Source organism: Lonchura striata, chromosome 22 (genome assembly GCF_046129695.1).
Source record: "Lonchura striata isolate bLonStr1 chromosome 22, bLonStr1.mat, whole genome shotgun sequence".
Lineage (NCBI taxonomy): Eukaryota > Metazoa > Chordata > Aves > Passeriformes > Estrildidae > Lonchura > Lonchura striata.
In genome coordinates this window covers 1,031,495-1,047,482 of record NC_134624.1, presented here as the reverse complement: position 1 = coordinate 1,047,482, position 15,988 = coordinate 1,031,495, and the positions used below count along the sequence as shown (strand labels likewise).

The 15,988-nt window shown below is 52.8% G+C and overlaps 1 protein-coding gene across 1 annotated transcript in view; it reads right to left on the bottom strand.

Annotated features, from left to right (window-relative positions):
* Window positions 1–10,550, bottom strand: part of MEGF9 (multiple EGF like domains 9) — a 48,376-nt gene extending 37,826 nt beyond the window's left edge. Inside the window, exon 1 of the mRNA XM_077787952.1 lies at window positions 10,250–10,550. Coding sequence (XP_077644078.1) covers window positions 10,250–10,550 — 301 coding nt within the window. The remainder of the gene's footprint in view (window positions 1–10,249) is intronic.
* Between the last annotated feature and the right edge of the window lie 5,438 nt (window positions 10,551–15,988).

Here is a 15,988-nt window from a genome sequence, read left to right as displayed (position 1 = left end):
GATAAATGTTTGTCATTCATTATCTGGAGTCAAACTTGGATTTCTCAACAACACAGCCAAAGGAAAGCGAGCACATTAATAAGAGAACATCTTTTCCAGGGAGTGCAGCCTGCCCTTGAAGGGAGAAAGGCTGGAGGCAGGTGAGTGTTTGCTTTTCTCCAATAACAGGTATTTAGTTTTCTACGTCACTTCACTTTATCATAGCCTGAAACCTGGCCGAGCACCCAGCTCCACCTCCCCATCTGCTCCCTGTGCCAGCTGGCCCAGGGGATGCTGAGCGAGCCACAGTGATGCCACACAGCCCAACAGCTCCCCAGACCCAAACTGGGGCACCCCCAGCCCTGCCCTGGAACGGGGGAGCATTGCTGGAAAACCCCACAGGGCAGATCTCAGCCTGGCATGGATGCTCACAGGGAGGGGAGTGCTGGGAGCACTGATGTTCAAGTCAAGCTGGAAAACATGGCAAATTCCCCCCCAGATCCTTCTTCAGGTACTGGGACTGGGCAAAACCCCGCTGGCCATGGCAGGGAAGGGCAGAGCACAAAGCTGGAGAGGCTCCAGCAAAGGAGCTGTGCTGGCAGCAAGTCAGCAAACACCCAGCCCAGGCAGGAGCCAACAGGTCAGTGTGCTCCATTCCAACTCCAACCACCTTCCAGCTTGGACAAACCACTGGAGCACATCCTCCTTGGGATCTCCTGGAGTTCCTAACTGCACCCAGGCCAGCTCCCCACAGGCCAGGCTGCAGTTTGGGGTGGGAAGGGGGGCATGGCAACACCTCCTCCCGCCCCGCAGGCGCTGCCAGCTGGGGCATTGTGCAAGCTCCCTGTCCCCTCCCAGCCAGGAACGCTCCAAACCTGGGACAGGGTGAAGGCGTGGGTGCCCCTGCCCCATTAGTCACCCATCTGCCATCGAGATGTGTTTTGGGAAGGCAGCTGGCTTTGTAGGGAAAAAAATCCTGAAATCCTGCCTGCTCCCTCAGAGCCCAACATGGTGCATTCACCCTGGTTTTTTCCCCCAAATAACTGCTCAAGAGAGCATGCCTATTTTGGGGCAGAGGAAAAACACCCTAAAACCCAGTCTATAATGTTTGCTTTGGGATAAAAAGCAAGAGCTTTAGCTAGCAGGAAGAAAAAGTAATATATACATATATATATATTAATAGAGGGGAGGAAAATGGAATCATTGAAGTTTTCATAGCCCAAGGAGCTTTGAAAAATTTGGAGGGAAGGAACAGAACATCAAGTTTAAACTGTTTTCAATGGAAAAGCCCATTAAAGGAAATGGGATCTTTTGCAGAAAGAGATATATTTTGCTGATTTTGACAAAAAGGACTGTTCAGAGGAGGGGAAGAAAAGCTTTCATTTAAAGGTTGTGAGCATTGCTTTTGCACCTTTACAGCACTGCTCATGAAAGCATCCTCACAAACCTGTTACTGCTGGAACACAGCATGCCCAGGGAGAAGGTAGATGTGACCATGTGCAGGGTAAGGGCAGGGCTTTGGAGACAGCCCTTGCCTGTGCCATGAAAATGAGCAGTTAATACAAAAGAAAAAAATATGTATTGAAAAAATCATCAGCTTCCTTCCCTTCCACTAGGCCCTGGGAAGGGGAAATGCTGATCCTCCAGCTCACAGATGGTTCTCCTGGAACAAGCTCCTGGTTTCCACCCTGTCAGCCACATCTAGTGCTGGGGGTGGATTTTGGAGGAGGGATGAAGGACATCAGCCTCCCTCCTGCACATCTGCACCAGCAGCACTGCACATGCCATGGGATGAAACATCAGCTTTGCCCACAGATCCCTCCCCAGCCATGACCACATCTCACACTGCAGGAGAGGAAGCTGTGGGTCAAGCACACACATCCCTGGCAATTAAAGTCATCTTCTTAATAGCAACCAGTCCCAGCCATCCTGTGACAGGGCACAGAAAATATGAATTACACCCTTGCCATTTTAGTCAGGTTTTCTTCTCATTCAGGTGTTGCTGGACCCGAGTCCCATTGGGTGAGAGTCACAATCTCATTCAGCAACTACACAGAAGGCTTAAGCATCACCTAAAAGGTTGTTTTTCCACCTTGTAAAATCTCAAAATTTCCCACAAATGCACACTGAGGGATGAATTTAGAGTAATGTCACAAAGTGCTCAAATTAATAGCAATAAAGTGTAAGTGCTCCATGTGGCAGGCAGAGCCCTGCTGGGGAAAACGACCTGTGAAAGCTGAAAAACCAGCCCACAATAAGACCACTGGGAGGAAAAAAAAAAGGCAACAAAACAAACAGTCCATTTCAATCTCCTTTTCATAAAGAGCCAATATGAACCCAGGAACACATCAGAGAATAATCATTTAGCACAGATCAAACAGGAGAACTAGCATATTAAAAATACACGCAGCATTAATCAGCTACACAGAGTTATGTGCCATCATTTCCATAAATAATACAGGATCAAAGCAGCCCAAGCAGCACTATCAGTTAATACAGTCAGCCAGTCAGTCAAAATAGAGTAAAGCTGCCTGAAAACTGTGGCTGTATCATTTGCCAGGAATAAAGCAGATTCATCTGAGAAGTGGCATGACCAGTTAAACGGGTAAAGGTTACCAGCAGCCTCCCATTAGAGAGAGGTGATGCCACAAAGGAGAAAAAAAAAAGAAAGAATGAAAGGTTAACGCAGCTTCAACAAATTATTTTTAAAATACCCAAACAACTTGGGGAATATCAATATATCTTGTTTAATGGTAACCCCAAGGAGGGCCAAGGTGTGGGGGACAGGTGGAAGGACTGACCGTGCTGGGAGCATCCCCAGTGGCTGGAGCAGGGGTGAGCCATGGGGTGCAGCCCACCAGAGCCCCTTCTCAGGGTTGGGGCAGTGCCAAGGGGCTCCCCTTTGCCCAGGAAAAATCTCCCTGCTGCAGAAACCATCCTGCCTGCCCAGGGTGAAGGCTCAGCACCAAGAGCCTTTAAACACCCACCCATCCATGCATAGAAAATGCCTGTGTCATTAGGCCTTTTGCTGAAAGGCTGCAGAGCCATTTAGCAGCCCGATTTTTAAAACAGGCATGTGGAGCAGAGCTATAAATAGCAGGGATGCTTGCCTTGTCATGTTTCTGGGGGCTTATTTATAAGAACAGGGGGCAACTGAATTAAAAATGGTTTAAAAAGAAGTGTCTTGGCTTCTCTGCTTTAAAGCCAAGTTGCCAGAAGGAAAAAAACCTTTAGCGTTTTTGCTTTTTTCTTTTTCCAGGCAAAAAGCAAACGCCCATTGCTCATGCTTAGACTCTGAATCGGTTACATTTACAAGGCAAATTTTAATTCATACAGCAGGTGTTCAGAAATATATATTAAAAGAAAAAAATCCTTCTTTAAGCAGCACAAGACCAAACTAAGGATTTGGATTAGTTCATGCAGCTCATTCAGTGAAATAGGAGCTGTGTGTGTGAATGAGGAGCAGAGACCTCCAAAATCTTTTCCAGAGTCAGGGCAGGGGGGAAAAGCTCTGAAGGGCTGGAGCAGAGCTGCTGCCAAATCTGGGGCAGCCTGCACAGCATCCCGACCCTGCTGCACCCTGGGGACAGAGGGCAGGGGGAATTTTGCACGGGAAGATCCAGATGAGCACCGGGCAGGGGAGGAATTGAGCCTCCAACAAAAGAGCCGCTTTGGGCAGCTCAATCGGTCCGCAGGCAATTACAGTGTCCGGAGGGTCTATTCTTGCCAGGCAGCTAGGCGAAATCCCGGGAAACCAGGCGGATGGAGCAGCCCCCTCCCTGCTCCCGGCCTTTATTCAATCGCTGGAGACAACAGGAGGAGCCAGGCAAGCTGCTGCCGGCCCCGCAGCTGGGATGCAGGAGCTGGAGCGTTTTCCTGCATCCCTCCATGCAGGGATGCGGGACTGAGTGACCCTGGCAGGAGAGGCGACAGCCTGCCCTGCTCCATCGGGAAGTTTCCCATTGAATAGGGGGGGAAATGTTCTGCCAGACAAATGAGGTTCAATTATTCCAAGTCTAGAATGTCTTGTTGGAAATGCTTCCAGACTGACAAGCTTTAATCCAATAAAAGACCCTTCCAGACAAGCCCTGCTGTGATTTTGGGAGCATTTCCCCCTGGCAGGGACCCAGCAGCCCCCAGCTCCTCACTGGGGATGGGTTTAGCCCCAGGCACAACAATCTCACAGGGCAGCCTCAAGGCACAGGACACTCACTGAGCTCATTGGAAGCTTGAGCAGAAGCAAAGCAAGAACAACCACTCCATTTCAGTCTGATACAACCCAAAAGTCAAAAAAAAAAAAAAAAAAAAAAAAAAAAAAAAAAAAGAGGCAAATAATTTCCTGTGAACCAGAAATCTGGGTTTTAGCCAGTTTAATGAGACTCAATTGCAAGTGGTTCTGTTCTCCTGGGGTGCTGGAGACACACGACTCCCCAAGGCAGGGCAGATGGCTGGATTGCAATCTAGCCTTTAGCTCATAAAATATATTAATATCCCCAACCAATTATAAAGTGCCAGACTGTGCCCCTCTGGGCCCACTCCCACCTAGCGATGCCTCACTGCACAAGGCAGTCCTGTTGAGCTCAGACATGCAGCACCTGCCAGGGCAACACAGCCTGTAGCTTTCCAGGGCTTTTAAAACAAGTCCGAGACCTTGCTCCATCATCATCCAAGAGCCCAGTGAAGTCTCAGGTGCAATCAAGGTGCTGTACAAAAATCCAGCTCCTCACCATCATTCCTTTGTTTTATTTTTTTAGGTGCTTGTCAGCGGTAAAGCAGAAGGAGCCTTCCCTTCCAGCCAGACGGCTGTAAAAGGATCCTGCCTTCAGCACCCGGCCTTGGCACAGGTTTATTCCCAAAGCTGGCAGATGCCTCACACCACCACGAAGAGCTCGGCTGCTTCTTGGAAGCACCAGCGAGCACCTCAGATCAGCAGCAGCGCTCCCTGACAGTCAGCTGGCATTAGCTCCACAAATGTCACCAGCACACTGAGCCTCAGCCCCGTGTATTTATAGGGCTCTCGTCAGGAAACCTCTGGAGTCTTCAGCAGAACTTCACATCCAGGACCTCAGCTCCTCGGGAACAGCTTGCTCTGTGCTCCTGTGCCCACAGCCGTGGGGCATGGGATGTCCTGGATGTCCCCGTCCTCATGCTGCTCACCATCAGTGCCACACGCTCAGTGCCCACCATCGCTGCCACCCACATGGGCAGATCCCAGGATGCTGCAGCCACCTGCAGGGCCACACTGGAGCATCACAAGGACCACAGTGCCCTCAGGGATGGGGTCACACACCCCGAGGTCACACCTGGGCGTAGCCCACGACACCATCACTCCTTGACCACAGCAGTCCTGTCCCCTGTGGCACAGCCAGGCAGGGTCAGGGTGCCTTGGGGAGAACAGGCAGCATCAGGATGATGCTCCAAGGGCAGGACCAGTTGCTGTCCAGGAAGCCCATGCCACGCTTGCCCACACATTTCCCAGCTGTCTGAACAGGCACAACCTTTGCACCCTGTGCAAATCCCAGTCTGTGTCACAAGAGTGTTTTTGGTCAGACCCCAGCACTCCCACCTGTCCCAGCCACCCTCACAGGGCCTGCAGCAAAGGAGCTGGGACATCTGCCACCACACAGCCTCAGACAAACCTCTTGTTTCAGTGCTCCAGTTTGCTTCCCCACAGGCTGGTGCTTGGGTATGACCAACAGCAACCAGGTAAATAGCATCACCTCACAGAGGTGGTGCCATTTTTCAAGTGGCACCTCAGTGATGATATGTCTGAATCTCAGCTACCATTTAAAATAAAAACAGAAAGCAAAATCTCAGCAGAGAGAAGCTAACAAACAAGACCCACGATGTTCTACAGATCCTCCCAGAAATATCCTGATTTTCATGAGCATTGCTATGTCCCAGAATCACAATCTTGAGTCAGGACAGTAGGATGCATCTGATTCAAGAATGATTCAGATGGGAGCGTGGAGGCAGGCAGGAAGGCAAGGGAGCGACATTTTCTGCTCTGGGCAACATGTCTTTATTTAAAGCTCAAAGATACAAACTTGATGGAAAAAAGGAACTCTCTGCCCTGGCTGCTCCTGTGCTGATCCTGAGGAACAAGACCATCTTCCTTATCCTCAGCTTTCACATCCATGCCTTCATTTCCATTTCTTTAAATAAATTTAAATCCTGCTAGCACCTTGAACACAAGTTATCTCTGTAACCACATGGAACACAATCCTGAGCCCTCAAACAAGGAAGGCTTAAGCTGCCTTCCCAAGTAATGAGCAGGAGGAAAGCTCCAGCTCACCCTCCCTGGCTGCTCCTGCTTGTTCCCCACAGGGTCAGAGGCAGAGCAGGGGCATTCAGGCAGGTGGACCCATACACAGTGGGAAGACTTCTTCCAAAAGATCTAATGGCTGGATGAGAGGAGAAATCACTTCGAGGTGCAAAAGGGATGATGGCACAAGATCCTGAAACTACCTTCAACAACTCAGCTGTTTCTGTCCTACCAGGATTTGAGAGCTCCCAACCACTCGAGGGGCACAGCCCCAGCGTGGCAGGGTCTGGCTGCTGATGGCTCCATGGCCTGGAAGAGTCTTTCCTCTACAACAATGCTGTAAGTGCTGTGGGGACCCCCCAGACCTGCCCTCACCACACCTCCTGCCAGAAGGGGATGCACAGACCTTTCTCCACATGCCCTGCACAACAAAAGCAAAACCCTCCATCTCTCCAGCTGGATGAAGCCAGCTCCCCTCCTCAACCTGTCACCTCCCCTGTGCCCAGACAATTACTCAGGTCATCCCAACGCCCCCAGGGATTTGCCAGGCTCCTCTTCACAAGCTAAACCCATCAGCTAATCCCACACAAAGCTGCAGCCACCACCCATGCAGGGGCTCTGGCTGCACCTCCTCCATCTGAGCAGCAGCACCCCAGCCCGAGGTGGCCCCACGCCAGCAGCTGGGGACCCATCAGTCACTGACTCAGCTTTCACACATTTCCATGTGACACCTTCCCGTGGTTAATGCTCCAAGCCACCTGCATTTCCGGCCCTGTGGCTGCAGCAGAAATTGTTCACTGTCCCCTCCTAGGTGGTGCAGAGGTGAGGAGTCAGACCCAATGTCACCTCTGGGAGCTGGTGAGGCATGATAAAACACCAGGGAGGAGAGAAGACACCAATACCCCGGGTTTGGGTGCAGCTCTCCTGCTGAGCCAGCACAGCATGGCTGTGAAAGGACATTTGGGTTTTTCAGCCCACCTACCTGCTGTGCATGGGGCAGGAAGAGAGACAGAACAAAATGTCCTTCAAAGAAACCCATATTACTCAACTAAGAACCATGTGGAATTGAGGATTTTTGTTCCGTAGGCAGGGAAAGTCCAACCAGGACCATGCTGGCCACAGCAGCTGCATGTCTGCTCCAAAACAAGCATCCACCCGATGAGCAGCCATTCCCAAGCCAGCAAAGCTCAGCTCCTGCTTAAAATGAGACTGTTGGGGATTAAAGGAGGAGGCAGACTCTCAACACTGGGTGCTGAAGGCTTTGGTGATAAGGCGGGGGATACCTCTAAGCTTGTCTCCACAAACATAAGGATTAGCAATTTACTTCCCTTAGAAACAAAATCCAGGATTTTAACATGATCACAGGCTTGGAAAGAAAAATAAACATCATGAAACTCGAAAAAGGAGGAGGACAAGAACAGAGCAAACAGGCAGCTCGAGGAAAACTGAAGCGCTTCCTAAATCGGAATGAGAAATGCACCAAAGTCAGAACTGAAATCTTGGTAGCTTTGAACACCACTGGCCCTGATGCCTCTCACACCAACCTCTTATCAGTGATAATGCTGTGAACATTAAGGGAAGCCTTCCTAATAATGTGCATGAGAAAAGGCCCATTTGTTTAATGCAACAGAGCACATAACGCATTAATTACCTACTGAGTTGGAAAAGTGATGTTGAAAACATGCTCGAGTTAAAGCAAACTGAGGGTTTCAGCTAAGCCCATTATGTCCACTGGCTTTGCTGTGGCTTTGGTGCTTAACAGCCTTTGAGAGCAAACCTCTGCACAGCTCACAGCAGATGGGACAGCACAGAAAACCCCACAAAACCCACACAGAGCACGGCTGTACCATCCACCCCAGGCTCCCCCATCACACAGAGGATGCTGCCAAGCCCAGCATCTCCTCCTGATGCTGTCTCATCCACCCTCAGGTGCCCTAAAACCTGCCCAGCTCTGGAGCACAGCAGCACTCCCCCCTTCAATCAGGGCTAATCTCAACCTGTCACGCTCAGGACTAACAACCTGGCCTCCTGGAGAACACAATCTGCCCATGTGCTCCTGCCCTGGCCATCACCACAGTGTAAGGCACCAGAGAGCAATTTTGTGATTAAGTGGCTGTAGCCATTAATAATTAGCACGTTAAAACTCCAAAGGGTGATGTTGGCCTCTTCAATACAGCCTCAGCACACGCAGGGGTGGTGGGGGGGAGTGCTCATCCTCAGTGCTCCCTTTTCCCGAGTGAGAACTGAAGCACAGGGGTGAGGGCAGCCCATGGGAGCACAGGGATTAGACACAGAATTGCCCAGATTTCCATCTCTGAAACTGCAATGGCAGAAGACATAGAGGAGGTTATGTAAGCATCCTCCATGGAATCTGGGAGCATCCCAAAGCCACTGCTAAACCAGCCACCTCATGCACTTGTCACTGCCTTGCAGGAGATGCTCTTGATGAAGCCTTTGGAGCTCAGGGTGGGAGACCCAGTGCCAATGGATACTAATGGATACCAATGGAAATAAACACAGCACAGAGGTCAGAGAGGGAAATATGCTGGAGGAAGTTCAGGATGTGAATGTGGATCCCCTGGTTAGCACCCAGAGGGTCGCACTGTGCTGCACTGAGCTGCTCAGTCCATTCTGTACGATCAGGCACAAAGAAGAAACTGCTTTTGCTTTAAGAACATTCAACTTATCCTGCCTTTATCAGCAATTCCCAATCTTAAGCCGTTCTGTTTCTTCTAGAAAAAGCAAAGAGAGAAACCTCAACAGAAAAAAGCAAATTAAAGTCTCAAAAACAAGCAATTCCAGATCTTCAGTTGATTTTATTTCAGATCAAATGAAAAAAGTTGATTAATCCCCTTGTTCAGACTGCTAACACTACCAGAACAGACTGCATCCGTTTCACATCAGAGGAAGCTTAACGTACTTAAGCCAAACATCTTCCAGGCAAAGAGAAAAAAATAAATATAAAACAGGAAAGAAACAGTGATATAGTATTTGCATGTGTTTGAAGATACAGCTTTGGAACTGCAGAGTGAAGCCAAGTTCTCCAGTAAAATAAGTGGACAAAGCTCCATCCTTGGAGTCCAGCACAGTTATGCCTAGTTAATCTATAGGTAAACTGAAATCTCAGCTTTGAAGAACATCAGTGTTTCACCTCCCAGCAAGTGACCAGTGCTGTCAGTGTGTACTACATCCAGAAGGAGCCTCACCTGAGAGCACAGCCCTCACATCCACCTTCACCTCTCCCCTCCTTACACCTTCCATTGATAATTCCATGTTTTCCTGTTGCCATAGCACCTTGCTCAGCTCTGATCACCACAGGGGCAGGATGCGGCCTCGCACAGGATGCACTGAGACTCATCATTTCCAGCACAGATGAAGTTGGGGCTCATTTCTGTCCTTGCACACTCATCAGATACCATGTGAGCACCCCAGCACCCTCTGAGCTGCAAACACACCTCCTGACACTGGTAAGAACACGGGCTCTGGTGACCCCAAGTCATCACTAATCCTGCTCTCTCTCTGCTGCCAGCACGTCGAGGTAGGACACCAGGCACGCTTGATGGTTGCGGAGCAACTCGACCTACAAAGTCCCATCGGGGGATGCCCGAGGGCAGCACCCACACTGCTGGACACCGCCTGGATGCAAGGTGATGGGAAGGACCTGTCTGCATCTCCTCCACCGGGAGCACGGTGCATGCCAGGGACCACAGCCTGAAGGACGCTCCGGGGAGCCTGGGCCAGCACCTGCCCCCAAAGCACTGGTAACAGCCCCGGTAACAGCCCCGGCAAGGCACAGCGGCCCCTCCAGCCCGCACCCGGCCCCGCGGGGAGGCCGGGCCGGGCGATGCTCGGGGGGTCCCGCGGCGCGGAGCTCGCTCCGCCCGCCCCGCACGGGGGTCGCCGCAGCCGGAGGGGCCCGGGCAGCCGCCGCCCGGCCCCGGCCGCGCCTTTGTCCGCCCAGCGGAGGATGGGGCGCAGCCCCGTCCCGCTCCCCGGGCCGCTCACCTGCGGGGCCGCTGTCCGCAGCCGCCTCCTCCTCCTCCTGCTGCTGCTGCTGCTCCTCTTCCTCCTCCTCCGCCACCGCCTCCTCCTCCTCCGGCGGCGGCGCCGGGCTGCCCCGTGCGGGCGCGGCGGTGCCGCGGGGCCGTGCGGGCGGCAGCGTGCCCAGGCTGCTCTCAGCGGGGCCGCCGCTGCCGCTGCCGGGCTCGGCGGGCGGCGCGGCGCCGGCGGGCAGCGCGGCGGTGGCGGCGGCCAGGAGGGCGGCGAGGCACAGCAGGGCGAGCGCGGTGCTCGGCCGGCGCCTCATGGTGCGGCGCGGGGCTCCGCCATGCACTCGCTCATGGACGCGGGCGCTCGCACACGCACCGAGCGCGGCCGGGAGCGGCGCCGGGCGGCGGCGGCTCCTCCCGCCGCCTCAGCCAGCCATGCCGCGCCCGCGCCCTGCGCCCCTCCGGCGGCTCCCGCCGCGCCGCGCCCCGGCTGACAGCGCCGCGCCCGCCCCGCCCCGCGCCGCCGCGCCCAATCAGCGCCGCGCCCGCCCTACCTGACGGCGCGGCGCAGCCAATCAGCGCCGGGCGGGGGCGGGCCGGGGGGCGGTGCGCGGCGGGGAGGGGGCGGCATTGTGCGGCCGTGAGGGGCGCCGGGCCGGAGCTGCCGTGCCCCCGGCAGCGCCGCGGGCGGACGCCGGCTGCCTTTCTCAGGGGGGCGTGCCTGCTCGATTTGTCAGGATACAGGGTTTTAAAGGCTTTAACTTTCTGTCGTGTTTAGAATTTTTATTAGAAAAATTAAATTTCCCCCCATCCTCCCCAGTTTTGGGAAACAACGAGGAAGGCGCCGGGGAATGGCATCGGGCACAAAGCGGTCCTCGGGAAGGAGTGCTGCTCCTTGCGGGGCTCTGGAGGGGCTGGCAGGTCGGGGATGCAGCCGCCTGCATCGGCGTGCCCTGCCCGCCTCCTTTAAAAGGAGGTGTGAGGTGTGAGGCTTTGTGCCGCTCCTCTCCCGGGGATGGAGAGGAGCTCTCCCCACCAGCAGGGCTGCCACAAGGACAATGACACCTGGGCTCCCCAGGCTCCACACCGGCACTGACATTGACCAAGCCCCCCCGGTCCCGGAGCAGCGACCGGGGAGGAAGCACGGTGACACGGATATTCATTATCCGCGGAGCCCGGCTGGGGGATCGCCGCTCCGCGGCTGCTGGACCAGGGGGAATGCGCTGCCAGCCCCGCGCGGTGCGAGAACGCCGCTCCGATCAACACAAAGGCACGTGGAAGCAAGGCTGGGATGTGCTGGAGGAGCTGGGTGGGCCGGGCAGAGCCGCGGGCAGCAGCGGCAGCATCCCTACACATCCCCCCGCGGGAAGGGACCGAGCACCGGGAGCTTGGTGGCTCTCGGCTGCCCCGCCCTGCCCGCAGGTGTGTGCCACTGCCAGGTGAGTGCATCATCTCTTGTTCCTGCAGAAGCCAATGGATGCTGACAAGTGTCCTTTGGGATGGGACAGCCCCACTGACCAAGCGTCCTTTGGGATGGGACAGCCCCACCTTCACCCACCACATGGTCTAGGCTGCCAATCCTTCTCTAGCACAATATTTAGGAGTTGCCTCCACTGCCCAGCATAGCTGCTGTGGGATAATTGTTCTGCAATCACTCACTGCTCTTCCCCCATACCCACGCCCTTCTCAGAAATAAACAGGACTTTATTCCTGCATACTAATAGAATTATTATTCCCCAGCAGCTCTGCTGCACCACTTCCCCCCACAGAGACAAGCCTTTCTGAGATCTGCTTTCCATAATTGCCACTAGCCCATCGCTCCCCACGGGAGCAGAGTGTCCCTCTGATCAGGGGGAACACAGCTGGCAGGGAGGCAGGAGGGTTTGCTGAGCCACTGTCTCCTCCAGCAGTTCACACAAGGTTGTTGTCTATGGGAACAGGAAGAAGAAACCGAGCAGAGGAAAGATTAAGGAAAGAGTTGCCTGGAACAAAGAAATTCGTTAGTTTGAAATAGAAGTTGCACAGCCTCAGGAGCCAAAGGAGGGATGCTGTGCCCACCTCTCAGCTCAGGGCTGCTCCCCACAAGGACCAGCACAGGATGCCAGATCTGCTCATCTGATTCCCAAACTATTACATTCTCATCTCTGCTTGGGAGGAGCAGGTTAAGCATGTCACTCTTCCATCTCTTTATCCTCTGCTGTCACCCCAACAAAGGAGGGAGACAAGAAGGTCCTGGCAGTGTCAGAGGTTCTTGGGCATCTTTAACCGAGCAGGACACATGAAAAAGGACTGACCACCCCTTTTGGAGGTGGGATCACAATGCAAAAACAGTCGATCTGCCCAGCTGGCTGATTTCAGTGCTGAATTATTATGAGAATCAGTACAAAAAGCCACAGCAATAAATTTTACTGCCTCTGCCAAATTATGGGCACACACAACCCAGAGCCTTCATGGTAATGCCACATCCCAGTGGCAGCAGGGGCAAGAAAACATGAGGCATGAATTCCCACCTAGGTGAAAACCACTGGCAGCTCCCCCAGCTGCCAGGAGAAGGCTGGGTTGAAGGCTGGAGTCAACACTGGAGAAAGGCTGTGGGAGATGCTGGGTGAAGGGGATGGAGGATGCTGGATGAAGGGGATGGAGAATGTTGGATCGAGGGGATGCTGGATGAAGGGGATGGAGGATGCTGGATGAAGGGGATGCTGGATGCTGGATGAAGGGGGATGCTGGATGAAGGGGGATGCTGGTTGAAGGGGCTGGAGGATGCTGGATGAAGGGGATGCTGGATGCTGGATGAAGGGGATGGAGGATGCTGGATGAAGGGGATGGAAGATGCTGGATGAAGGGGATGAAGGATGCTGGATGAAGGGGATGGAGGATGCCGGGTGAAGGGGGATGCTGGATGAAGGGGATGCTGGATGCTGGATGAAGGGGGATGCTGGATGAAGGGGATGGAGGATGCTGGTTGAAGGGGATGGAGGATGCCGGGTGAAAGGGCTGGAGGATGCTGGTGCAAGGACCGGGGGATGGCACGTCCCCGGCCCGGCGCAGGGACAGTTCCGCAGGACCTGCCGCTCCCCCTGTTGATGTCACACAGAGTTGCAAGTGCTCCACAGCCCAGAGCACCGGACCCAAACCATCCCCGGCTGAACCCAAAACCCAAGCCCCCAAAAAACCGATGGCTGCTTTCAAGGGCGTTCAGCTGGAGCTGCCAAAGGCACAGAGCAAACCTGGCTGGCACCACGCCACCAAAATGTTCACGCTTCCCTTCTTTTTGTGTTCTCATTTTGCAGTGAGAAGGGGAGTAATGCATATGTGAGCAGGAGGGATCCCCAGGGAGCAAGCCACAGAACCCAGGTCGCATGCAGGCAGCCCAGCCTCCATGCCTGCTTTTTCCATACGTTTTAAGGGAATATATATCCTCCCAAGAATTGTTCCTATTTCATCAAATCAGCAAGATTTTCTTCCCCAGTGGAAAGTTTCTATCAGATATTTAGCAACCAGCTCTTTCTCTGACCTATTTGCAAGCCCCAAGCCACTCTCCACCACCCACTGCTTGAAAGCTTTGATAATTCAATGAGATGTTAATTCTGACATCCAGCATAACTCTCAATACAAAACCTTCTCTCTCTCTCTTTTTTTTTTTTTTTTAATTATCATTAATTGCAATCCAGGAGTAATGAATCCTCTGCACAGACTTTGCCTTCCAAGCACCCAGCAGCACTTTGCTGCACAACTCCCATTAAGTCAATGTGTATTAAGTAGGTTTTGACAGTTCTGTGTGCTCTGAGGTGGGCAAAGCCAGGAAAAGACAAGGCAGCACAGCTCTGCCGTGGGGACTGAGGCACAAGGCTGACTCCAGCCTGGTCAACACATGGAGGTGTCAGCACACATGTGCTTAAAACACACTGCAAAAGGGCACCGTCACTTTTAAGAATGTCAGGATCATCTGTTAGGGCAAAATCCTGCTCTAAATGCAGAGGGTTGTTAGTGAGATCCCATGTGCCTTTTCAGGACACATGGCCTGTGAGACTGAGCCACACACAATGCTGGGATCTTTTCCACCTTCATTTAGGAGCCTGCCTCGGTGGGGTTTTGCAGGGCTTGCCCCTGAGCAGGGTACCTCTCGCTTTGCAGAGCCCTGATTCAGGGGAGATCAATATATTCTTTAGGCTGCACGTCTTCCAAGAATATTTTCATTGTTCCACATGCATATTTATCATTTATTTAAATCATCAAATAAAGACTGATTGGAAGTTGAAATCCCCAGGAGCATCTCTACAAACCTGGTCATGAGACACAAGAACTGACTTAAAGCATGAGCAGAAGCCTTGGCTTTATTTTCCCTTCTGGAGCCAAGTAAACAGCCTGTGTGTTGGAAAACAAACAATTTTTACAAATCTTTCTGTTTTCATGACCAGGCCAACATTAGCAACAAGAAGGTGATAGTGAGAATGCAGAACTCCCTGTCTTCATCTCTTCCTTTATCTATTTTAAAAATAAAACACCTTCTCTGTGGTTGCTTTGGAGCAGCAGCCTTGCCTGAGCTGAGCGCACGCATTGCCTACATTTATCCTCTGATTTGAATATAAATGAAAGCAAGTGAGTTAAAAAGGGAGCCTGGGGAGTTGTCTCTGCAGGCCTACAGCTGCTGGTGGCAGGGCTGGGTGGGCAGAGGCAGGAGCCTCACCTCAGTGTGCAGGAGGAGCATCCACAGCATCACCCAAAGGTGACAAATTCCTCCTTCACTGGGTCCCACTCGCTCACACACTGTGCTCACGGGGAATTTGCCCTTGCACATGTCTCTGAAATAATGCTGTTGCTTTAAAGGTGAGCCCAGGAGAGCCCTGTCACTGCAGTCAGCTGAGCCCTGAGCATCCCTCCCTCCAGCTCCCTGCAAATCCACCCAGGAGGGGCCTTGGATCCGGGTGTGGATCCAAGAAGGGACACACCTTTACCTGGCCATGAGCCCCCACAGCCTCTGCAGCCTCACCTTTTTATCTGCACAAAGCACTGCAGGGAAGCAGGGAAGAGTTTCTGTCCTTTGTTGGAAAGGATGGACATAGCGTTCCCTACAGTCCTTGTTGCAACTTCCCAGACAGCAGCAGAAGTCCCAGCCCTGGTGAACAGGGCTGCAAACGCTGTGTGCTGCAGCCAGCACCACTCCTACATGAACATAAACAAACCTGGCATTGGCACAGGTCTGCTGCCACCTCAGATCAATGCCATCAGCTGCCAGACCACCCTCTCCTGCCAGGGGAACATCAGCAGGACATGGTGGGGGTGTGTGGACCACTAACAAGGTCCCAATTCTACACAGACTTAAAGAGCAGCTTAATTCTAGGCAAGTCAAGGTCACACAAATTTAAAGCTAAGCTCTTTTTTATATCAAAAGTGTCCTACAAATGCAAAACATGGAATAAATTGGCTAATGTATATGTTTATTGCTGTTCTCTGAGAGGTTGGATCAGAAAGGCTGAGCAGGGAGGGTCAGGCTCTGCACTATTGACTCAGAGTGCTTGGAAAGTACAATTTCTCTTCCACAGGAAATTGTGGTGCTTTCAGATGTGTTTTCATCTCCAAATCCTCCTGTCCATCCCAAATTTGCTGGAGAAGGCTTTCAGAAGTGCCGATGAGGAAGGATTCCCTTTTTTGTGCCATGGAAAGGTGCTGTGGGTGCCCAGCACTGCCAGGGTACAGCCAGGAACCAGCAGCTCACACACGTGGAAGATTAAAATGGCATCAATTTGAGTGG